The 24718-nt window shown below is 47.9% G+C and overlaps 1 protein-coding gene across 4 annotated transcripts in view; it reads right to left on the reverse strand.

Moving 5' to 3' along the window:
- Positions 1-24718, reverse strand: part of Poc1a (POC1 centriolar protein A) — a 106559-nt gene that overhangs the window by 6271 nt on the left and 75570 nt on the right. For 3 of the 4 annotated variants that reach the window (XM_010625423.2, XM_010625422.2, XM_010625425.3), the window contains exon 10: positions 16111-16254. In XM_010625423.2, coding sequence (XP_010623725.1) covers positions 16111-16254 — 144 coding nt within the window. Of the gene's footprint in view, positions 1-5978; positions 6125-16110; positions 16255-24718 lie in introns of those variants that run through there. The other variant, XM_010625426.3, reaches the window with a different exon arrangement.

A 24718-nucleotide genomic window follows, 5' to 3' on the forward strand; every position in this document is an offset into this window, starting at 1 on the left:
TTTAATAATTCTACTCCAGTAAAGCATGGGATATCCCCACACATACCTCTCACACAAATCTCCCTGATAAAGCTGAAATTAGAAATCCTGTTCTTAAATTTTGCTGATATGCCTTCCTTCTACATGGGACAGGGTTTTCCCAGTGGTGGAAAGGCCCCCATCAGAGGCATCTAAGTAGCATCATGCTCGGTTGGGGCTAGTGGTACAGACAAGCAGGAATGCTGGCAGGCCAGGTGCAGGCCACCACAGTACCACTCTGCCTCCCCAGCTGTGTGGGCAAGGAGGGAAGGAAAGCACCTAGGGTGCACTGCAAGGTGTATGGGAGCATCCCCAGCAAGGACTAGTTTTGGGCCACATGGTGTGGACTTGTTAATGATGTATTTGATATTTACCTATTAGTCTGGAGCAGTGGAAGGTGAATACATGCCCACACCAGTGTCAGGTGCAGAGTGAAGCTCTACTTAGTTCCATGCATGCTGCTGCCTCAGTATCCAAAGGACAAAAGTAGCCATGCAAGGGAGATGGGGTTGGACCCCAGATCCATCCCCAGCCATACAGGCTACTCCCTGGGCCTTACTCTGCGTCAGGTCCTGGCAATTTTCCTCCTGCCACATTGGACCTGTTCTGGCTAGGCTGGGAGAGGAGATTATACCTGCTCTGGAGGGAGAGGAGTATTTTAAAGATGAACTTTTTTGTAGTCTTTCAGAGTTCAAACTCCCTGACCCTGCAGTGTGACTTTCTTTACTTCAAGGGCAAGTGAGAGCTGTTTTTGACTCAGACTGCTCATCTCCGGTTTCATCCTTCATAAGGTCCTCAAGAAAGAGCAGGCAGGAGACAGGTACCAAAGGGGGCAAACACCTGTCTGACACGGATTATCCACTGGCCTTTGGCTTTCAGACAGGATGAAGAGGAAACTGAAAACAGGTGTCTCTAAGGCCCTGGCTGCTGGGTGGCAAGAAGGCCAGGAAATACAGTCCACCCCCTGGAACTTTCTTTGTGAGTTCAGATTCTTCCACAGCAAGGTCCCTTCTTTCAACCTTGTAGGATCCAGGCAACTCACTCCCTCTCCCTGTCCTTGTGCTGCCCTTGCTGATTCCTAAGTTCTAACAGGTGTGGCACCCAGACTCAAGGGAGGTTAGTAAGAAGTCCTAGGATTGGGCTTTGGGGAGTTCTGACACTGCTCCATGAGCTTCTCTTAGCAACTGACATCCACACGGTGCTCACAATGTCACAAAGTGCCCTCGTCATCCCCAGAACACTTCAATAACATTTCAGGGTAGGGGCTTTTTATCATCCATTTTTCAGATGAAGAAATGGAAGCACAGCGAGAGCAACAACTAGCCTACAGTCACACAGCTCATCAATGACAAACATGGGTCATCAATGCCAGTGTAACCTGGCTTCACAGTGCATGCTAAAGCCTCAGGTGGCATGCACCTGAGATTTGCCTCCACTGAGCCTGCCTATGGAGAGGCCTGGCTCCTGCCTGCTCCCTCCACTCACCTCTGACCATGTCAGTGCTGCTGGTTCTGAGGCCTTAGCATATTGCTGTCCCTCCCTGCCTCTATAACCCCCCCGCCAATGCCCAACCCAAGCAGCCTGAGGAGAAAATCTTGGATCCTGGTCCTCAACAGCGGTGGCTACCTTCTGTCCTGGTTTGGGCCACCTGGCCTAGCCACTCCAGGTTACATGAGCATAGGCTCCTTGCAGTGGGAAGAGACAGGTTCAGGGTCACCTAGCAGCCCCTAACACCATCTAGTAACATTCTAAGGCTGTTCCAGGCTGATGCAGGTCAAGAACTGGCACAAAAGGGACAGGTGGAGGGTGGGGCCCCTTTGAGAAGGCCAGGTAGAGCTGGGGTGATCTGGGCAGCAGCACAGTCGACAGCAGTCACTTCATACTTTTGAGACCATCTTCATTACTGGGACAGCCAGGGGTGAGGGGGAAGGAGGGAGAGCAGTGACTCCACAAGCCCCTGCACCCTAGAGAGACAGGTACCAAGGCAGATGAGCCAAGGGCCCTTTGAGGACTCAGGACAGTGCAGGTGATGCTGTGAGCCCTGTGGAAGCAGCCTGCTCCTCGTAGGCAACCAGGCAGGGTCTGTCCAACTCAGGTAAATAACAGAAGGCAGGTGCTGAGGTACAGGTCGAAATCGTGAGCACATGTTATCATGAAATCAACCAATAACAAATGCTAGCAGGGCTGTGGGGAAAAGAGGAACCCTTCTCCACTGTTGGTGGGAATGTAGACTGGTGCAACCACTGCGGAGATCAATGTGGAGGTTCCTCAAAAAGCTAAAACTAGAAGTTCCATTTAACTCAGCTAAGCGCCTTCTTGGTATCTTCCTAAAAGAATTAAAAGCATCTTACCGCAGTGATATATGCACACCCATGTTTATAGCAGCACAATTGGTAATAGCTAAATCTTGGAAGCAGCCCAAACGCCCATCAACCAGTGAATAAAGATTTTTTTTATACAATGGAGTACTACTCTACCATAAAGGACAAGTTTGAGACATTTCTGGCTAAATGGATGCACTTTGAGACCATATTCTTAAATGAAATAAATTGAACACACGTTTAAATACTGCAGTGTTTCTCTGGTGTGAGAAATTAAAAGGAGAAATAAGAACTAAAATGTATAACACATATTGAGAAATGGGAAGAAAATGTTCAAATGGGAAAGGAAACGAGGGGGGGGAGGAAGGAAGGGGTAAGAAAAAAGGAAAAAATGGAAAGAAAGCTTTTGTATATAGGGAATGGATGGGGGTCAAGGGGAAGAGAGAAAGGGGGAAAAAAATCACAAACACAGCAAGAGACCAGACAGTGGTCTAGGAGTTAGTTCGTTTCTAGTGTGGCTCATCATTGCCTGAGCTCTCCAAGGAAGATCCTTGCAGGATAGGGAAACAATGGCATTCTGTCTGAATCCCAATTTTCCTGTGCAGGGGAGAAAGATGTGACGATCTGTCTCCTACGGGGGCAACACTCACAGGGCGAATTGCGTCTTCTCTCACTCACAGCTAAGAACGTGTAAGACATTTTATGTAACACCCTTAAGGGCCTTCTGAGCATATAAAAAGAACTGTTTTAAAGAAACAGGCTTTTTATTTTTAGCCCCCTAAAAACTGTAGTGGTACCAGAGCAGTTGCACTGAGATGCCAGTCCTTAGAGGCATGTCTGGCACCTGGCCCCCACACCAAGTGGAAGAGAAACACAGATGCCCCTACTCTGTACCTTGCCACCTCAGAGGCCGAGCTTCGCCACCAGCATGCAGTTATTTTGTGTCTGCTGAAGGCTTGCTGGGGCCCACCAGGCTTTTGGACCCAGGATAGCTGTGCTTGTTCCCATCATCCCTCACACACACACCAATGGCCCAGACATGGAACCGGGTTTGTAAATCTCTGCTGGCCTTTGTGGCGGCCAATGGCTCCTCTGACTAGTGTGACAGGGACTTGGCCACGGGCACCACGGAGGGCCTCTACCTAACTTCACAGCTGACGAGGGGCACAAGTAGTTACAACATTCCTATGGATGCTGCATAGGCTCAGAAAGCGTTCTTGGGGTGTCCTGTGGAGGTAAAGGTTCCCAGCTCCCCAAGAGAATGAATCTCCCACTCTCGGAAGTGGGGAAATAGCAAATGGGAGCAGGAACGATGGGCCTGCTTGCTCCTCTGCCTTGTGGAGGTCTTTCCTTTGTCCCTTCTTTTTCCTGCTGGCCAACGATGTCCAGTCTCACTATTTCCCCAGTTTGACCTTCGTTTCTTTCAGCTACATTGGCCTCTTTTATTTCCTGGCTGTTTACTCCTTCAGGAGGGATTCTCCTGCATCTTTTTCTAAGCTCTTTTTTCTCAATTCTCCTCTTTCCTATTTTAGCCCATTTTTCACTTGTTTTTGAAAGAAGGAAAGAACAGGGTAGGGTGTACCTGAACCATGTTTGGGCTGAGCCCAAACATGGCTCACCTTCTCTGGGGCTGATGTTGACTGGAGCTGGCAGATGTGGGAAGGAGAGTGCCACCTTTGGGAGGAAGGTCTCTGTGAGGAAATGCCACAAGATGGGCTGATCGAAGTGCTTTCAAGCATGAGGTACACCAGGTGCAAAGGCCCTGAAGCACACTTTTGTAATTGACACATCAGTGTGGCTGGCCTGGAGTGGAGAAGCAGGGAAGGGAGATACGGTGGCCATAAGAAAGATGAGGAAGGGGCCCCAAGGCTCTCAGTCAGACAGGGAAGAAAACAAGGAAGATACCACTTCTTGGGGCTGTCACCAGACTCAGGTCTGAGCAGACATGGCTAGGAATAATGGTGCTGCCACTGCCTATGGCCAGTGTTCAGAGCACTGGTTCCAGAAAGAACTCTGTTACCTGGTCCTACAGCAGTGTGAAGGGCAGCACTGAACTGGTACTTCTGCACACAGACCAAGGGCATACACTCAGAGACAAGTCTCTTCCAGGAGCAGCTCCTTCTCTCAGAACCACCATTGCCACCATCTTTGTTAAAGGCCTCTGTCATGGAAGCTGGAGCCCAAAGGGCTACAGGACACTCATGCGGCCCTTATAATCCTTCTGGGGGCATCTAATATCTCTCACTCTTCCATATTTTCAAGACCCATCACACACAGCAAACAAGAGACTGATTCTCGGGGACTTTCCGGCATTGTTGAGGTTGTACACCAGTCCTGTCTGAGCTACCTTTTGACAAAGCTGCTCCACCAGCACAGATAGTGACTAACACCTTAAGGGGACAAAAGAAGAATGAGGGTGATCTGAGCTTCCCACTATTTGGCTAGACCCTTAAAAATACTTCCATGCCCACCCCCAGCCCCCCGCTCCCCATCTAGCTCTATGGCAGCCCTTCTTCTCAGAGGCCCTGTGCTCACTCTGGCTAGGGCACTTCCTCATGTCCATGTCCTGCTCCAAGCAGAGCCCTAGATGCTGCCCAGGCCCCCTTTGGGCTACTGATATTGATTTTTAGGGTGGCAGTCCCTCCTGGGACTCCTCTAAGAGCTGAAGACAAGTAGCATAAGGGAGGACAGGGTGACTGAGTCAGGCTGACAGATGGAGGCAGACACCTAGCTGTGTACCTAACACTCTGCCCTGGACTGGCGGAGAAGCCAGGAGCCTGGGCATCTATGTCTGATGGGTGACATGGGGAGAGACAGGAAGTATGCCGGGCAGAGGCAGCAGCTAGGGGAAGCCTGGGACAGGGGCATGGGAATGGTGAGCACAGCAGGGCCAAGATGTCCCGAGGTCCCCTGGCTGCTGTGTCACATCCTACCAACCAGGGACCATCTGCATGGACAGTCACATTGGGGATCTGCTGATAGGCGGCTCTTTGTCAGTCAGGCAGGCCACCCTATTCCACTGGGCTGCACTAGACACCCACCATCAGCTCAGTGTTGGGCCCAGGCACTTGTCTCTTAGCACTCTGGGGCTCATTTCCCACCGACCCTGATCATCCTGTCCCCAGGCCTTACCTTCTGGTGATTCTCCTTGCTCTATTCCTGGGTCATCCTTTACCCCTGTCCTCCTCACAGCTTTGGCTATGTCCCTTCCCTGACCAAGATCTCAAGGATGTTGGCCAGACTCCTTGGTGTGGCACTCTGGGCCCTTTGCTGCTAGTCACTGCTGCTTTCCTCAAGGCTGCTCCAACTTCTCCCCCAGAGACACCCCCCAAGCTCCTCTGCTCCCAGCACACTGTGGGAAATGTCACTAGAGTGATTCCGAATGAGGAGCCTTGTCCTGTGTGGTGAAGGCACACAAGTTCCAGTGTAGAATGATCTGGGTTCAAACATGAACTTGACCACTATGTGCCAAGTAACTTAGGCAAGTTATATCACTCAGGGTTCAGTTCCTTGTCTGCAAAATGCATCTCTTCTGTAGCCAATACCACACACATATTAATAGCTAATATTTATGCAGAAATTGCTGTGTCAGGCTAGGTACACAGGGCTGCACTATGGGCAGTGTGACTCCCCAGGCTACCTTCTCACCTGAGCTTTGGGACACAGAGGGAAGGTGGAAGCCTGGGCACAGATGGGGCTTGCTGAGGTCCCAAACGGGCTGGGCTGTTGTCAGGCCTGAGAGGATCTGAAGCATCAGGGTACATGGTTGCTTCTTAAAAGTTCTCCTGTGATGGAAAGTTACCTTTAATCATTTCCAGAATTGTGGCTGATTTGGGCTCCCCTAGGAGGTCTCCCTGGAGGACTTGGGGTTCTCCAGCCCTGCCCCCACCTCCTGCCAACACAGGAGTCAGATTATTTGGAGGTAGAAGATCCCAGCTGCCTTCGGTCAAAGAGAGCAAAATCACTCTGCCTCACCACTGGGGATACTCATGCCAGGCTCAGGGAAATGTTCTAGGACTGGTCACTGGCTCAATGGCCCCAGCCTTGACTGTGCTGTACACAATATCTAACTTTCCTTTGGTTTCATTGCAAAGATAGAAAATGTGGAATTAATCTCCCCTGTAGTACGGTTTTGACTTCACTCAGATTCTAAAGATCTAAAACAGATGTGATAAAAGGGAGTCTCTTTGCTGTGGGGTCTTGTGAGCTATCAAAACAAAGTGGGACTGCTAGGCTCACCACCTGTCCTAGCTGGAGCTCTGCCTCTGGCTGTACATCTAATGTGTGTGGATGCGTGTATATGTGCACAGGCGCCATGTCCTGCTGATGCTGCCACATGTCAAGGGTGACTGGGAGTGTAGGGACCAGCCCAGATTCCTGCCTTCCCAACACCCAGGTTCTGCCTCCAAGCCCAGTCATTGACCAGTGCTTAACATCTGTGGCACGGGGCGAATGAGTCAGGGGGTACAAAAGCTGGCCTTCAAAAGCCTGCCCACATCAGTTATTCTAGTGCCAGCAACATGAGGATAGGTTCTTGTCTGTTCTTGCTCATCACTGCTTTCCTGTTCCCAGGCAACACCTGGCATATAGGAGGTGTGCATACATGCTAGATGGATAAAACCTGGCCCTGAGACCTGTGAGAATGCAGAAAACACAGTGCCTGGGTTCCCACAGCTGAAGAGCAGCCCTAGTCTGGGGATAAGCCTGCCTGTTTGGTGAGGAACACTCCCCCCAGCTTGATCCTGGGCTTGGAAGGCCTGAGGAGATGGTGGGGGAAGGAAGGTAGGTAGGTAAGAGGGGCCACCTGCCAGCTGCCTTGGGGAAAGAGGATGTCTCCTAGCTTCAGCAGGAAGTAGGAATGGATAAAGTAGGGTTGAGTCAAGGAAATAGTACAATTCCTCCCCTTCCTACTTTGGACCTGATTTGATGATGGCTAAAAGCTTCAAGGCCTAAATTTCAGAGAGAAGGAATGAAGATTCCCTCTCATGCTGATGTTGGGCACACTAAAGTGGCCAGGCCCAGAATATCTAAAGAAACTCCTCTCAATCCCTCTGGGTTTAGCAACTGTCATTTATTTATTTATTTGGTTAATTATTGTTTTTAGAGTCAGGGTCTTGCCACATAGGTCAGGCTGGCCTCGAACTCACTACATAGCCCAGCGTGGCCTTGAATTCAGGGCAATTTTTCAGCCTCCCAAGTGCTGGGATTACAGGTGTGTGCCATCATACCTGGCTCCAGCAGCTATCTTTTAACCATTCCCCTTCATTTACCATGGTCTCCTGTAAGTAGCACAAAGAAAACCTTTGGTTTCCTTGCTGTTTCACATGTCTCAGGGATATAGGATTTCTCTGACATGCTTCCTCCCACCGTCCCCACCTCTCTTCGGGAATTACATTAAACACTTTTCTGTCAGTAGATTAGCCGTCAGTTTAAGGAATCTTGACTAATTTGCCTTCCTCATGGCTTTCTAGCTTTGTCTTTCCATATCACTGCTTTCTCTAAAAGAAGAAACTATAAAAAATAGGCCAATTTACCACCATTTGTAAAAAATGGATGTTCCCAGGGTCCATCAAGCACTGTTTACCCAGAGGGAAGACTTGTCCCACAACCCTTTGGATTTCTTCTCTGGCCAATAGGTAGGCCCACCTGGAAGCCAGGTGTCTCAGAGACAGGACCCAAGATATAGGACACCAGTTGCCCTCAGCTCTGCTGTACTGATTCCAGGGTGAGTGCAGCAGAGATAAGCACAGGCACAAACTGCCCTTGGCCACTTTCTGTATCCCATTACTCCAGAGGCTGACTTTCCCAACAGGCCATACAAAGGAGCTCCTTTACCAACACCTGACAGAACAACACCATCCCAAGCCTGAGTAACTGCTTAGTAGCTTGTTGGAGGCTGGAAAACCTCAGCACCTGGCAAGTTTGTCAGCAGCAAGTTGGAAAGCAGTTGGCAGGATAGCCAGCAGCTGCTGCCCTATAATACCACTACAGGGAAGGGCACTGGCCATCAAGGCAGGATCTCACAGGCCTCCCCTTGTCCTGCCACCTTGGTCTACTTTCTGGAGCCACCAGTTAGTCCAACAGCAGAACAGGGAAGGTATAGAACCGCTCCCTAAATGCCAGCCATGCTAAGGTTGAGGATTCTTTTTGGGTCCTCTCTTCCCCCCAGGTGAGGCTCCTCTGGCTACGATGAAGGGCTGCACCCACAGCACAGGTGTAAATCAGAGTGAGTGGGGGGAGGGGATACGACAGGCCCAACTGCAGCTTCCCTGTCCCCGCAGGAGTGACACTTGGTTAGGGAGAGTAAACTGCAAGCCCTGCAAGCCTTTTTGGGGCTATCAGTCCCAACACTCACAGGCCCTTGCTTGTGGTATGTGCTTGATCCTTCCTTGGAGAGCCTTCAGGTGCTAAGGAATATAAGCAAATCACTTGGAGCCCCTAACCCTCTCAGAGCACACCCAAGTCAGCCTGATTGAGATGTCCCTGCATGGGCCTCCCTCACCCCACACTCCAGGACTGCTCACAGCCTCAGAAGAACACTTGTATGACCAACTATGAATATTTCTGAGCTCCAGAGGTAACCACAGCCATTGCCTGGCCCATCTGGCAAGCAGGGCCTTCAATCTGCAGCTTCTTTAGAGAGAGGGTGCTTTTCGCCACAACCACAGATGGGAGCGATGGAAAGCAAGAGTTTTCTGCCAGAAACCCATGGGAGCTGCCAGCCAGTGCCCTGTGCAATAATACCAGTTAGTTTTGAGGCAGTTAGCACACTGCATACTATATGGGAGTCACACGCTGCCCTGGGTTGGTACTTGAGGAGGAGTCTCCCTCCATTGCAAAGCCAGAGGCTATGAATAAAACACCAGAATGAGCAGCAGGGCTGGAGAGGAATCAGAGGTCTAGATAGATATTCTTCCCTTCTCTCCTCACCTGGCCAGAGTCAGACACCAAATGCGTCCCTGCCACAGACCAGACAGTGTCTTGAGCCCCTTGTCTCCCAGAAGTAGCCTCCTACTGAGGACAAGTGCTTTGTCTCTAAATAGCAAGTGGTGGTGACCCAAACTATCCCAAACTTGACTTTGGCAGAAAGGGTAGCCCATGGATGTCCACAAAGTAAGATAGCTAAATCTCCTCTGAACTGAGTGTTCCAGGTGGCCAGAGGTGCTGACATGGAAAAAGACTTGCTTTGACAGAAACAGCCACACTCCTGGCACTGCCTGTAAGTGGGGCAAGGCCAGGAAAGCTGCTCAAGCCCGATAAGCAAGGATCACCACAAGGTATGCAGGGAACCTTTACTCCACACCTTCTCAACCAGCTGGGTCTGGGCACATCTGGGAGGACCAACCTTGAGGGAAAAATGATACAACTACTTTGAAATCCAGGGTCTGTCTCCACAAATAACAGCTAGGCTACCTAACAAAGATGGACACAGAGAGCCCCAGACAGCAGTTAGGCAGACTGGCCCACAGCAGAGTCCAGCAGCCCCACCTTCCCTGTTTTCCTGAGCAGCTCACTGAGAAGAAACTGTCAGGACCAAGGGGATAGGGGTCATTAGGGCATCTCGGTAAGTGGGCCATGCCCTCTAACTCTATCAAACAGGTAAAATATTTTGACCCCTTGAGTTAAATTAGTAGAGATCAGTAACATGGCCATTTAATAAACTCAACCACAAAGGAGACCTGAACCAGCAGGACTGGGTGGGCCTGGTTCTCACTGCATGCATTTTTAGCAGCCTCCATGAGTCACAGGAACCCGAACGTGAACGTGACATCACAGAATTGCTGGGGCCAGCCTGAAGCAATGGGTGCCATAAAAAAGTCAGAAAAGGAATTTCATGGTTTGGTATTTTTAAAAAGCAGCAAGACGTGAAACTAGAGTAAAAAATAACTTTGCTGTGGGCTTCTAAGGCAAAACCACCAGGCTGGTGTTGAGTCTGTGCCAGACCCCTTATAGCAGCCTCCCAGGCTCCTAGATCACTGTCCACAGCTCTGCACTTCACCTCTTGCCCTAATGAGGGCCCAGGGCCTCTGCAATTTGCAGACACCACTCCAACCTCTGTCACTCATGATGGAAGCCGAGCCCTGCACAGCAATTCCTATGGTCTGAGAGAGTAGCCTTCATCAACCAGGCAGGCCTGACAGCAACAGTCCAGCCTGAAGTCCTCCAGGGCAGCCACAATAAACAGGTCTGGCTAGGGACAGGACAGAAAAAATAAGGCCCTAAGAGAAGTCCTTGCCCTACCTGGGACACTGACTCTGTTGCCCCCCTAAGAGACAGGTGGATGTGGAAAAGCACAGAGGTAAGGTGATGTTATGTGATGCAGGCAGTGTGGGGCAGCAGTTAAGGTGGCCTCCGGCATGGAAGCACCAGAAACGGACATTCCACAGGCTTCTAGCCACTGGACTAAGATTGCTACCCTGTAGAAAACCAGAAAGAAACCAAGTTGGGCAGGAGCTACTGGAGCTTCTGACTCTCTGTTTTGACTTTTCTTGGGATCCCCTCAGGCTTCTGGCATGGAACCAGCTTTTTCAGCAGCCTTTGAGCAGGCCCAGCAGTCAAGTGATCTGCAGCAGCCATAGTACAGATATGTGCTGGGAGGAAAGGGTAGGGGCTGAGGATAGGATCACAGTAGAGGCCCTGCACCCAAGGGTCAGCCATGTGTTGAGGGAGGAATGTGTAGCACAACAAATACCTGCCTGGCCTCAGTCCTCAAATGTCCTGAGAATTCCCATGGGGGTTTGAGGTAGAAAAAGTCCCCCAGAGAAACCTAATTCCATGGTTAGGACACATATTTTCCCAAAAAAACATTATGATAACTCCAGTCAAAGAATGACCATCACAAGCACACTTCTCTGAAAAGCTTCAATCTTGGCCCTGATGCTTTGGTCTAGGTATAAAGCTTGTGTTGAGTAGGACCCCCACATACCCTCAAGCCTCTATAACCTCATATACCCTCCTCGGGCTGGGGAAAGACCTCCGCTTCTTCCTCTCATTCTCACTGGCCTCTCACTGGCAGCTCACATGCATTCTTGGGACTCAAATCCAGCAGTCAGAGGCCAGTGAAATGTCCACCTCTGTACCTCTAATGCCCCAGGCAGCCCTCACACAAAATCACCTTTCGCTGGTGCCTCACCATCCAGCGCACACCAGTCCAGCACACCTAGTTCACCAAGCTTCAGGATAGTGTTCAGAGGACCAAGCAGGCTCCATTATCCACTCACAAGGGAGGAAACTGAGGATATGGGACTGGCATCACTTGCCAGGGTTACCAGGTGATCAATGGTGGTGCTGGCCCTCAAATCCAGAAAGATAGGTGGCTCACTGGCTGAGTAGAGCAGCCCTCAAACCCAGGGGGAGGGTGGTTCCTGCCCACATCCAGTAGGGATGTGTCAGGCTGACAAACTACAGCTGCTGGGACCATAGTGTCAGCTGAGATCAGGGCCTCGAGGAGCTCAGCAGAGGAACATGTGGAACTCCAAATGGCAACCTCACAGGGGTAAGAGAGGCTCTCCTACAGGAGAAGCAGGCCAGGCAAGGGTGTGTGCACTATGGCTGGTTACCTCAGAGGCCAGCCTACTGGGCTCTGTACTTGTAGAGCCCTGAGCAATATTTGTCGGTCTTATCTCTTAAAGTCAAGTTTGATTTGTGGGAAACTTTCTCTAAAATTAGTGTATATTAGTTATACAGATTAATGGGACTTGCTTTGGCAGATCTGTACATGTATGTAACATACTTTGATGATTTCTACTCTTTTTACTGACTTTGACCATCCCTGCCTGCCCCAAATTCCTGGTGAAGCCAGCCCTAACTCCACCAAGTGTTCAGCAAGGGAAGTGGGGATGCTCTGACTCAGTGGTCAAGATCAGGATCATCTGGCTTCCTGGAGAAGACTCAGGCCTAAGGGACCCCAGGACTGGTCTAGGAACAAAACATCATTATTCCCTTTCCCCTCCTTCATTTTTAGGGGAATGGGCCTTTGCACTGAGCTACATCTTCAGCCCTTTTTCAATTTTTTATTTTGAGACAGGGTCTAAGTCTCTAAGCTGCCAACACCGGCCTTGAGCTTGTGATACTCCTGCCTTAGCCGTCCCAATAGCTGGGACTATAGGTGTATACCACTATGCCCAGCACAAGAAGCCATCATTCATGTCCTATCTCCACTGGCATGGCACTGCCTACTGGGTACCAGATGCAAGGATAAAGTGAGGGCTGCAAAGGGAAGCCCTCGGAAAGCTGCAGACCTCAGACAAGCTGCAGGAGGATAACTATGATGAGGATGTAAGCCCCACATTGTTGAGGACCTTCCTATAAAATAACAATATGGGGAGACCTGACATGCCAGGACAATCTGAAGGAGAGGCCACCAGGTGGGAGATGGGTCAAAGGGCACATTTCTAGATGGGTCATCTCAAAGTCTATCTTCCCCATGTAAATGCACATTTGAAAAATAATGTATGCAGTTTTTAAAAAAATTCCTTAATAAGACAGTACAACCCCACTTCATGAGTTAAAGGACCAGGTTTCTGATGCTGCACAAACAAGCCCAAAGGGCAGTTTTCTTTCCTCTTGAACTGAGAGGCCCCTTGGCTTGGGAAGGATGGGAAGCCGCCTGTTGCCCATTTGCTAAGTAGGACAGAAGTCTCACAGGGGCAGCCACGATCCTGCTTCTCTCATCACTCCCTTCTTTTGCCTTCAGTGAACCCTGCTTCAAGGTTCTGCAGAGGCTCTTTTCCAGGGATAGAGTCATGACAGCCCTGCCTTTTGTCCAAGTCCTGGCCTCCTCATGTCCCTGTCTCTACTCTACCCCAGAGTCTCTGCCTGGGTCAGGCTCTGACTCTACTCTGCTCAGTGTTCCATTGCAGGGAGGTCAAACTCCTGGGCTGCTGCTTCTGTTACTACACACCAGAGAACCCATTGCCCCCTTGACTTGGCATGCTGGGCTCCCCAAAATACACAGTTTCAGCTATCGCCAGTGGCTCTAGCAGGCAGTCCCTGGGGGGCCTGGCTCTGACCCACAACTTTCATCCTGGACTTCTCAAGGATGGGAATGGATCTCAGGGATGTGTGTGAAGAGGGAAGCTGCCAACTCTGTTCTGATGGCCAAGAAATGGTTCTGAGCAGGCTTGGGTCTGGCTTTGTGAAGCAGTAGAGAAGTAGGGGAGGCACTGCTGGTCCTGTCATGAAGATGCCCCACCCGTTGAGCCCTGGTGGTGACAGGGGCAGCAGCAGGACCAGCACCTGACATATGAGCAGTAGCAACACCCAGCCATGTTGAGCAGAAGGCAGGCTTTGAGGATTATAAACCTCCATAATGCAGTGCGCTATTCATGTCACCCAGGGGCTAGAAGCTGTGACTTAATACCCCTGACCACTGACTACTACAGTCCCAGCGGTTCTCCCCGGGAAGGATGTTCTGCAGAATGGAGATGCAAGGGATTTGGAAGGCACCATTTTCCTCTAGGAGGCCACTAAGAAGTAGATCTCTTCATAGGAGACGGGACTATGAGGTGGGGTAGGACAAGGCAGGGTAGCATGGTTCAGCCAGACGTCTTTGAAGCAGGAGTCAGTGCTAGGGTGGCCAAGGCTCCTGACTTGAGCCAGAGGCACTTCAGGACTGAGCGGATGATGAGCATCTACTGAGAGTACAGCCCCAAGGCCAGTGTCCATAGACCACGCCAGGAGAACAAGTCATGTGTGAAGCAGCATGGCAGTGGCTGCGTGGCTCTGGGTCTCAAGAGAAGGCTCGTCAGTCTGTGGGTCTGCCCTGTGCTGAGCCAAACCTAAGGGGAGAGGTGTGAGGGAATCCAAAATGCCCTGGTGGTGAGAACCAGAGGTAGAGCCCCAAGGACAGGAGGGGAGGTCAGCCAATGACACAAAAGTGACAGGTGAGCTCCAGGAGAACATAGCTAGATTATCCTAAATGTACCTTGTACAAAAACAGGCTGAATCTTAGGCCTCGTCTATGGAATCCAAGTTTCCTCAGGACATGTAGAGTCCATTAGGAATACTTTGTGGTGTCCAGGAACACATAGGCATCGTCAGTTTTGCAAAGTGACTGGTTTGGCATCTGGTAGAGGGGCCATACAATGTACAAAGGGACTGAGTGTGTGAGGTGTGACAAGGGTGCCACATGGACATCCAGACACCTAGCCACAGTCCCAGGAAAGTGTTCACTTATGCTTTGTGATACAAGCTCATTGCAAAGTTTCTATCATGTCCCTAATGCTAAAATCACAACAAAGCCTTCTATGTGCACCCCCAAAACAGTTATAGGAAATGTTTTCAGTGCTACACTCCTCTGGATCCAATGAAGCTATTTTTAACCATCTTTTCAGACTTAATTTCCAATTTTATCCTACAAAGTTCTAATTGATTCCACCTGCCTTGATCTCCTATTTGATGAGGCCATGAAGAACGTCAGGCAGCTTCTGACAGGTCTGAAGAGGATTTCTAAATCTTTGCTCATGGCTCACATCTCTCTCAACACAGGCCTTCTTTTCAGGGGTTAGGAGACTCCAAAATGTCTGTCTGCTCTGCCTGGGAGTACTGCACCCTCCAGGTACTGACACCTGGCCTCTTTGTGTGCGTCCACAGGTAGGCCCAAGATGTGCAGTCCTAGCTGGGCTAAGGGACTCACCATACAAGACGTGACATGACACGGAGCTTTTGTCACTTCGTACAGATACAGAGGCAGGGAGAGGATGCTATGCCACGTCAGCTCCACTATGGTTAGGGACATGAAGTATCCTTTGCATCCCTGCGGTGGGCTAGAGACACGTCTTCTCAAGTTCTCCAGCTTTTCCACATTTTACTTTTTTAAGTGTGTCACAGCCTCACTCACCATATGCTGGCATAGGACACAGGGATCTGCAGAGTCCCTGCTTGGCACCAAGGAGCTGGAGGACCTTTAAATCCTTCCCTGCTTGTGCCACCGCATGCTACCACTCTGGGCTTTCCTTAGTCTCCAGATCTGCCCACAGTTCCCCCTAGATCTGCAGGCAGCTGCTTCTGCTCCCAAGGCCACTCTCCCTCTCTCATGTGAGATGCCTCACTGGCCATTCCCCAGCACTGTCTGCCACCTCTTATGCAGGCATTTGGTCCTCCTGGGACTGCTGCACTGTGAGTCTGTGTTACAAGCTGCTGACATAAGCTCTAGTGTGGGGCTCACATCTGCCTTGTTGGTGAGGGTCACGGTCAGGGCCACAGTGAACATTTACTGACCAGCCACTCATAAGCTTGGCTTGCTCCAAACAATTCACAGAAAGTCATCTTTCTTAATCCTCACCACAAACATGAAAGGCAAGTCTACAACCACCTACACATTACAGATACACAGACCAAAGTTTACAAAACCAAAGGGATTTTCCCAAGGATGATTGAAGGATAAGGAATAGTGCCAGGCTCAAACCCAGACCCCAGGGTCTTGGAAGCTTCAACTTACTGCTTACAGTTCACTGGCATGTTCCTGGAGGGCCCAACCAGTGAGGAGTGGGATAAGCAGTGTTTCTTTCAAAATTCTGTTGGCCCAGATGATATCTGGGAGGGTGTACTCTGGCAGGACACAGGACTGGTGATTCTGGAATCTAGTGGCCTAGCCAGGGCTTGGATGACTCCAAGAGCGAGGATCCCAGGGTAGGCACTGCTATTTCACTAATTTGAACTGGAAAATAGATTCATTATATTTTTAAAAAATCTAGCACCTCCTGGCAAATTTCAGATGGTCCAAATGCCAGACCAAGTGTGGACTGGGTGAACTCACATCATGGCCTACCTGAGTGAGGACGTCCAGTTGGCCCACGATGTGCTCCAGCGTGCTGGTCAATGTCTGGGGCATGCTGATGGGCTCCTGGGGCTGGCTTGGCACAGACTCTAGACTCCTGCCTCTGCCTGGGGGGATGGGGAGATCCATTTCTGGCTAGAGACAGAAAGAAAAGGTCTCTCAGCCTACTCAACACTTGAAGAAACACAGAGGGAGGATTAGCTCTTCCAAAGGATTACATGGAAAACCACAAGCAAACAAAAAACTGACTTCCAATTGTCACTGAGAAATAGTAGTGTGGTGGGTTCTCCCTATCCAGGTACACATGCTCACCTTTCCCAGCAGAAGCCATGAGTGAAGAGAGGAATAGAAGCACCCAGCAGTCCAGCCTTGCTTCAAAGGGGCTGGGTGAATAAGCAGGTGGGCCAGGGCCAGCCTGCCCTGCCCTTGAAGGCACACTAGGAGGCTGGCTCATCTCCCAGTTCTTTACTGAGAGTGCTCCGTTCAGCAGGCAGCCTGGTGAAGCACCAAAGACTCCAGGCCCTGAAGTCATCCTTCTTTCTGGCCAGCCACCTCCAATTCCTCCCCCACAATACAGGATAGCTCCAGTTACCAATGGATTCCCATGGGCCCAGCAACTGAGCCCCAGAATTGGGGATAAGGGGCTGTTCCAACTCCATCCTGATGGAAAACAAAGGTTCCTGTGTGAATATCCTGGCCAGGTGGATGTCGAATACTGGGAGAGAGAATCCATAAACAGACACCACAGGATTGTTTCCCACAGGACTCTAGGAATGTGAGGCACTTAACATTTCCACCTAAGGCTCTTTGCCTCCATAATCAGAAAAGCTGGATCCTGATCTGTACACAGAAGGCATCTCCTGACCCAGGGAGCACTGTGCATGTGTTCAGCTGGCAGGATCCCGAGTATCCAGCAAATGCCAGCAAATGCCTCAGTTCTGGTTTTAAAGCCTGAAATTCCTTTGTGGAATTGTTCCCTCTGGAATTGCCCTGCTCAGTGCAGCTTACACTCTTGGCCAGCTGCAAAGCCTCAATGACCCACAAATACAACCACATTTGGGGTTGGGCTTTAAACCACTACTTCACTAATGGGCATTCCAAATGTTCGCATGTCACTCCTCAGCTCTGCCAATCCTTCAGGGCTCTCTGTCGCCTTTGGGAGAAACTCTAAGCCCCTTGGCAAGGTACTCCAATCCAGTCCACCTCCTTCCACAACTCCTCTCCGGCCTCTGCATCTCCGCGCCCAACTCATATAGTCCTCTTCATCAGCGATGCCCTCTCTCTGCTCCAAGTATCCCATCCTCCTTGTCCCTCTCTACCTCTCATTCCTAATCAGAAGCTTCCTTGTGCTCCTGTACATCTGGGCCTGCTCTGTCCCTTCAGCTATGGCATCTCCTGGGTCAGAGGCAGGACACTTAAGTAGATGAATCGGTGTTGGCCTGCCTATAGGGGCCATCACCTGTCCATGGATCTGTGCCTCTCCGACCTCCTGCCTGCACTCATCACTGGGCTCAAAGCCCGCCAGCTACTCATGTACCACAGAGCCAAGGCTATTCCATCCACCCAGCAGCCCAGCAGCACTCCAACCCCCAGTGCCACTGCCACTTGAGGATACATGCTATCATCAGGGCTCTTTAGGATGCCTGTGTGTCCACCCACTGCCCAGCCCTGACAACAACAGGCTGCCTGCTGGCTTGCTTCTCCTAAGTCTCCCATCTCTTGGACTAACCTATAGTAGCCTAGCCCCGGGAAGATCCTCTGCATTACACATTCACCTGGGCAGACACAGAGTCTTTGAAAGGAACTGGCTTTGTAATAGGATCAGCTGAACTGTCAGAGGACCGAAACGGCAGTTCAGCATATGGATCCACTAGCATATGTGGTGTGACCAAAATATACTGTTTATTTTTAAGTATTTGTGATAGTAAAAGACACACTGCCATTAATTCCCCTCAAAATGCTTTTCCTTGCTTCAAACACACTTATGCCATTGTCCTTGCCACTTCTGAAAACAGTTCTACTTGTGCTGCTGTGGCTACCTCAATGACCTGAGTCTATTCACAATGTTTACCTTTTGTGGTCATTTTGACTTTGGGAAGAGACAGAGGTTGCATGGTGTCAGACCTGGTGAATAAGGTGGTAGAGGACACCTGTCATGTTTTTACGAGCCCGTCTTCCAGGTGAATGGCACTTGACAGTACCATTCACAAATATCACACCTTATAAAAACACTCAGGAGGGCCAGGGATATAGCTCAGTGGTGCTTCATCTGCCTGGCAAACACAAGGTCCAGAGTTAGATCCCTAGTACTAAGGGAAAAAAAACACCAAACCACTCAGGAATGAAGACTTCTAAAACTGCTTCAGAGAGTGGCAAGAAAGATGGGATAAGTGTTTGAAGTAAGGGGGGGGGGCTTCAATGGCAATGTGCCTTTTATTATAATAAATTTCTAAAAATTTAAAGATTCACCATACATTTTGATCATACCTCATATTCTCTTTTACTAGTAAAGCATTCTAATCTCATAAACCACAAACTCTCAAGAAGAACTTAAAAAGCCAAGGCCCTCACAGGTAAAGAAGTTAAATGTGAGAAAAGAGCCAGGGAGACATTCTTGAGAACAGAAGCAGCATGGTCACATGCCATCATCAGCATGTCTGCCGCATTCTGTGGCCCCTTGTTAGCCCCAAAAGGGCTGGGGGCTCTTCCAGTCCTCCCAGAGTCAATGCATTTTAAGTTTCAATGTGTGTACCCAGAAGCGTACTCCAAAGGGAAACATTTCAGGAAACCACCAGCCTTGCCATGACAGTCTTCAGCCCACCCCAGGGACCCCCAGGTCCAAGCAGTTCCATTGGGCAACAAGGCAGAGTATAGTGGTAAAGAATGGTGACTCAAGCCTTGGCTGAAATCCAGGCTCTAGTACTGACAAGCAAGGTGGTAGTGAACAAGAAGTTGGTTTCTCTGGGCCTCTCCTTCTTCATCTATAAAATAAGGACAATCACTGAGCAGCCTTCAAGGGCTAGGCTGTGAGAATCACTAATCTGAGGTTACCATCAGGCCCTCAGAAATGTTCCCAGTCCCATGCCTACTCATTCCAGACAAGCACTCTTTCCCTGAACAGAGTCCATACAGCTCCTCCAGGAAAGGACTCTGGAGGGAAGGTGTAACTCATCTGTCCCAGTAGCAGGCATCCTTATGAGTTGGTCCAAATGGGTGCTGCCTGCTGCCTGAGAAGAGGGAATGGGAATTCTGAGTGTTTCTACAGAATGGCTCAAAAACTACAGGTGTGGAGCTGTGCTCCTGGAAACAGAGGACGATGTGGCAGGGGTGGAGACAGAGCACCACCAACTTTAGCTGCAGGAACCCTCCCTTCTGAGCCTGAGTAGGTCCAAAGGAATATTGATGACTGACTGCAGCCACAGAGCTAGACAGCCTATGTGTGCCCATCTATGAAGGGGAATTGAAAAATACAGTTAAAGTTTAAATTTTTCTAAATTTTAAAATTTATTTTAAAAACTTACAATAAAAGACACATTGCTATTGATCATCCTCAAAGTGTTCCCCTCACTTCAAACACATTTCACTCCATTGTTCTACTTTTGGAAGCAGTTCTGGAAGTTCTTTTTGTCTGAATGTCCTTATTTGCACTAGTGTGGCTACCTCAGCGTCCTGAATCAATTAAAAATGTTTGCTTTTCATAGTCATTTTGACTTTGGGGAAGTCTCAAAAATTGTATGGTGCCAGGGCTGGTGAATAAGGACAGAGATTTTTTTTTCCCCGTTGAGGTTACTAGTACTTTTTAGGTATACAGTATAGTTACATTCATTATTGGGATCTTATACCTTTACATGACATATCTTGGTTCTCATTTTTTCACCATATCCCTACTCTCACTTTACCCCCTCCACCCTTCCCTATTTACAGAGACTTTGTTTCCATTTTTTCCTTTTCTCATATTTTTTCTTTTCCCTTATTACCTTTCCCCTACCCTTCCCACTTCCCCTACACCTTTAGCCCTTTTCTTCCTATTCACATTATTAGTTATAAAATTTGGATCTTATTTACACTTTTAGTTTCTCACACCCAAGAAACTATTCAGTAAGGACACGTTTTACAAGCCTACTTTCCACTGGATGGCACTTGACAACAGCATTCACTGAATTTTGATCACACCTCATAAAAACACTCAGGAAAGAGGACTTCCAATATTGCTTCTAAAAGTAGCAAGAACAAGCCAGGTGTAGTCATGCACGCCTGCAATCCCACCACGCAGGAGGCTAAGGCAGGAAGATTGCCATAAGTTCCAGGCCAGCCTCAGCCTCAGCTAAACAGTGAGCTCAAAAACAGATTGAACTACATACATAGTGAGACCCTGGCTCAAAAAAGATTTAAAAAAACAAAGTGGCAAAAACAATAGGATACTGTGTTTGAAGCATGAAGTATTTTGAGGAGGATTAATGGCAGCATGTCTGATACTGTAATAAGTTTTTTATATTTAAACATTAACTGTATATTTTGAGCAGCTCTTGTATATTATGCTTTCATAGGCTTTGTTAAAGTAGGAAATGACTGTCCCAAAGTCCCTTGCCTCAACCCCCAGAGCTACCCTGAAGCATTCTTCCCCCTTCTTCAGAAGACACTATAATACCTAAAATTCTACCAGTCTGGTCATGGCTGTGGTTTACTTGTCACCTACCCTCACCTGGCTTAATACATATCACCTCATTAAATCTTTATGATGGCTTTCTGCAACAAGGATCATGAACTTTACCTTTCTGATTAAAAAAAAAAAGAAATGTTGAAAAGTTAAGAAGCTAAGTCACCCAGCAAATGAGAGCTGAGATCTGAACCCAAGTGCAGACTCTTCCTGGACATCAGGTAGCCTCTGGCAGATGACACTGGCTGTACGGAAACCTACCCAAGTGTCCTCACAGCCCCTACGTTCTGCAGTCACTCGCCTGCACTCCCATATCTTGGAGCTGGTATGCTTCCTGCACAGCTTGGCAAATAAGTGAGAAAGCAAGGGCATGAATAACGACGTGGGCAGAAAAACTACAGTAGCATGTACAGGGGAAAAATCACATCAGCATTTTGTTTGCTCAACATCAAGGGATCCTGGGGGGACTTTGCCTGGTGGCTCTCAGTCACGTATATAGTAAGTAAAACCATAACAAGGATTAACCCACACACAGACCTATGCCAAGTCAACAACTTTTTACTTTCATCCAATATAAACATCTCAGTATCAAAACAAAAAAGACAAATCTCAAAAGATGAATCAATTGGACTTTGTAGAAATCTCACTTGGGATCTGCAGGTGCCCCTTCTCCTACCTTGGTGTGGGATCCTGTGCTCCCTCAGTAGGTTAGTGGATTATCACCCGGGGTTCTTACTTCTTTTGTCACCTGCCTGTCATATACCACCAGAAGTCAGCACTTAGCATACAGCTGTACTTACATTCATATTTGAGGCAGGAGGAGCACTATGAGTTCGAGACCAGCCTGGGCTACATAATGAGTTCCAGGTCAGTCTCAACTACATAGTGAGACCCTGTCTCAAAAAACCCAAAAAAACAAAAAAACAACAAGAAAAACACCATAAAAAATAGCTAGATGGGGCTGGGAATGTAGCTCAGTGGCACCATGCCTGTCTGGCAAGCACAAGGTCCTGAGGTTCAATCCCGGACACACACACACACAAAAGCTAGGTGATTTAAACATACACTCCCCCTAACAAAATATAAAGATGGCACCAAACACATGAAAAGATGCTCTACATCATCTATATTAATGAAAAGCAAATTAGAATCATAGTGAAATACCACAATAAGACTATCAGAATGGACTAAAGTTAAAAGAACTGACCATAACATGTTGGATAAAAAAGGTGGACCTGAACTCTTGTACACTGCTGGTATGAATGTACCATGGTGTGATAACTTAAAAAGACAGTTTGACATTTTCTTAATAGGTTGCACATATACCTATTATATGTTCAGCCATTCTATTCCTAAGGGTTTCCCCAAGAAAAACAGAAGCATATGTCCATAGGAAAAAACATATATGAAAGTTCATACCAATTTATTTGTAATAGCCCAAAACACAAAGAATGCAATGTTCACCAACACATACATTCTTGTATAGCCATCTATTTAATGGAATATTCAGTCAAAAAAAGTAATAAACCACTGAGATATGTAAAAACACGGATATATTTTAAAATAAGCTGAAAGAAACCACACCCAACCAAACTATAATCCCACTTATATTAAATTCTAAAATGGACAGGTCATAGTGACAGAAAGAAAACTAGTGATTGCCTACAAGTGGATTACATACAAAGAAGAACAATTTGGGATAATGGAAATATTTTGTATCTTTTTTCTTTTGGAGACAGGGTCTTGCTGTGTCATTTGGACTGGCCTTGAACTCAGTATATAGTCTTAAGCTGGCCTCAAACCATGGAAATCCTTTTGCCCAGCCTTCCAAATGCTGGAATCACAGGCATGTGTCACCAAGCCTGGAAATACTTGGTATCTTGGTTGTAAAAAAAACAAAAAAACAACAAGAAAAACACCATAAAAAATAGCTAGATGGGGCTGGGAATGTAGCTCAGTGGCACCATGCCTGTCTGGCAAGCACAAGGTCCTGAGGTTCAATCCCGGACACACACACACACAAAAGCTAGGTGATTTAAACATACACTCCCCCTAACAAAATATAAAGATGGCACCAAACACATGAAAAGATGCTCTACATCATCTATATTAATGAAAAGCAAATTAGAATCATAGTGAAATACCACAATAAGACTATCAGAATGGACTAAAGTTAAAAGAACTGACCATAACATGTTGGATAAAAAAGGTGGACCTGAACTCTTGTACACTGCTGGTATGAATGTACCATGGTGTGATAACTTAAAAAGACAGTTTGACATTTTCTTAATAGGTTGCACATATACCTATTATATGTTCAGCCATTCTATTCCTAAGGGTTTCCCCAAGAAAAACAGAAGCATATGTCCATAGGAAAAAACATATATGAAAGTTCATACCAATTTATTTGTAATAGCCCAAAACACAAAGAATGCAATGTTCACCAACACATACATTCTTGTATAGCCATCTATTTAATGGAATATTCAGTCAAAAAAAGTAATAAACCACTGAGATATGTAAAAACACGGATATATTTTAAAATAAGCTGAAAGAAACCACACCCAACCAAACTATAATCCCACTTATATTAAATTCTAAAATGGACAGGTCATAGTGACAGAAAGAAAACTAGTGATTGCCTACAAGTGGATTACATACAAAGAAGAACAATTTGGGATAATGGAAATATTTTGTATCTTTTTTCTTTTGGAGACAGGGTCTTGCTGTGTCATTTGGACTGGCCTTGAACTCAGTATATAGTCTTAAGCTGGCCTCAAACCATGGAAATCCTTTTGCCCAGCCTTCCAAATGCTGGAATCACAGGCATGTGTCACCAAGCCTGGAAATACTTGGTATCTTGGTTGTGGTTGTGGTTATATTATTCTAATGTCAAAACTCACAGAACTGTTCACCTTTTCAATGGTGCATATTACTATTTGTAAATTATAAAGCTTTACCAATACACAAACAACCAAAAATGCAGAGGCAGTTACAGTTGCAATCCCCTTAGGAGCTCACCCACCCATGACACCTTTGACATGTGTCATGCTCCTATGCACTTGAGGTGAAAACCACTGCTTGTCCACAGGGCACTACCAATGGGCCAAACTTCAGGCTGAAGATCTCAGGTGAGGTCCAAGAGGTCTGCCATTGGTCTGGAACTACTGTATAGGTTCCAAAAAGAACCTCATTTCGGTTCAGTTCAATTCCCAAAGTCTTAATTTCCCTAGAGGAAGGTGAGAAAGCAGTAGACATTCCTAGGCAGAGTTTCTCAAGATCTATTCCTCAGCCACTTAGGGATCCATACAGAGCTGAACAATCAAGAGTAAGAGCTGCACATGGCTGGCTAGCAGCCAGAAGTGGCTGGAGCTTGACCATAAAATATTATAAGCTGACTTGACAGAACAACCCTCCACCTTTGGTAGGTAGAATGGATGATTAACACTTACTTAAAATGGAAATTTCTCCTTTTCTTTTCATTTCTAGCCTTGGACCTTGCCCTCTGTTGGGTCTGCTCTTAAAACTAAAACTCTGTAATAGACAAAAGTGTCCAGGAACTGATCCACAGCTTGAGTGAGAAGGCCAGAGAAGGGAGAGGGAGGTGATCTAGGGCCAAGAGCTGGGTTGGGCTGTCTTACTAGTATCCTTCTTATACAGGTCCAAGCAGGTAACCTTTCCAGGCACTGTCTACTTAAAACATCAAAGTAGGCCACCATTCCCAAAGCAGTGCTTAGCATAAGTCTAGAAGAAATGGACAAGGCTACCTACTCTCAATCTTTCACTGCAGTCTAAGTGAGCATGAAGAGCTTCAGACACAGGAGTTTTAGTCCTGACCTCAGGCCTCTGGCTCTGATGGCTTGTCCTCATGAAAAATTAACAGGGCTTCACGTCTGCCTGCCACTGTGTTTGCTAAACCCGGTCCTGAGGTAGAAAGTTGGG

This window comes from Fukomys damarensis, unplaced genomic scaffold (genome assembly GCF_012274545.1).
Source record: "Fukomys damarensis isolate Sample0158 unplaced genomic scaffold, DMR_v1.0_HiC HiC_scaffold_37, whole genome shotgun sequence".
Classification (NCBI taxonomy): domain Eukaryota; kingdom Metazoa; phylum Chordata; class Mammalia; order Rodentia; family Bathyergidae; genus Fukomys; species Fukomys damarensis.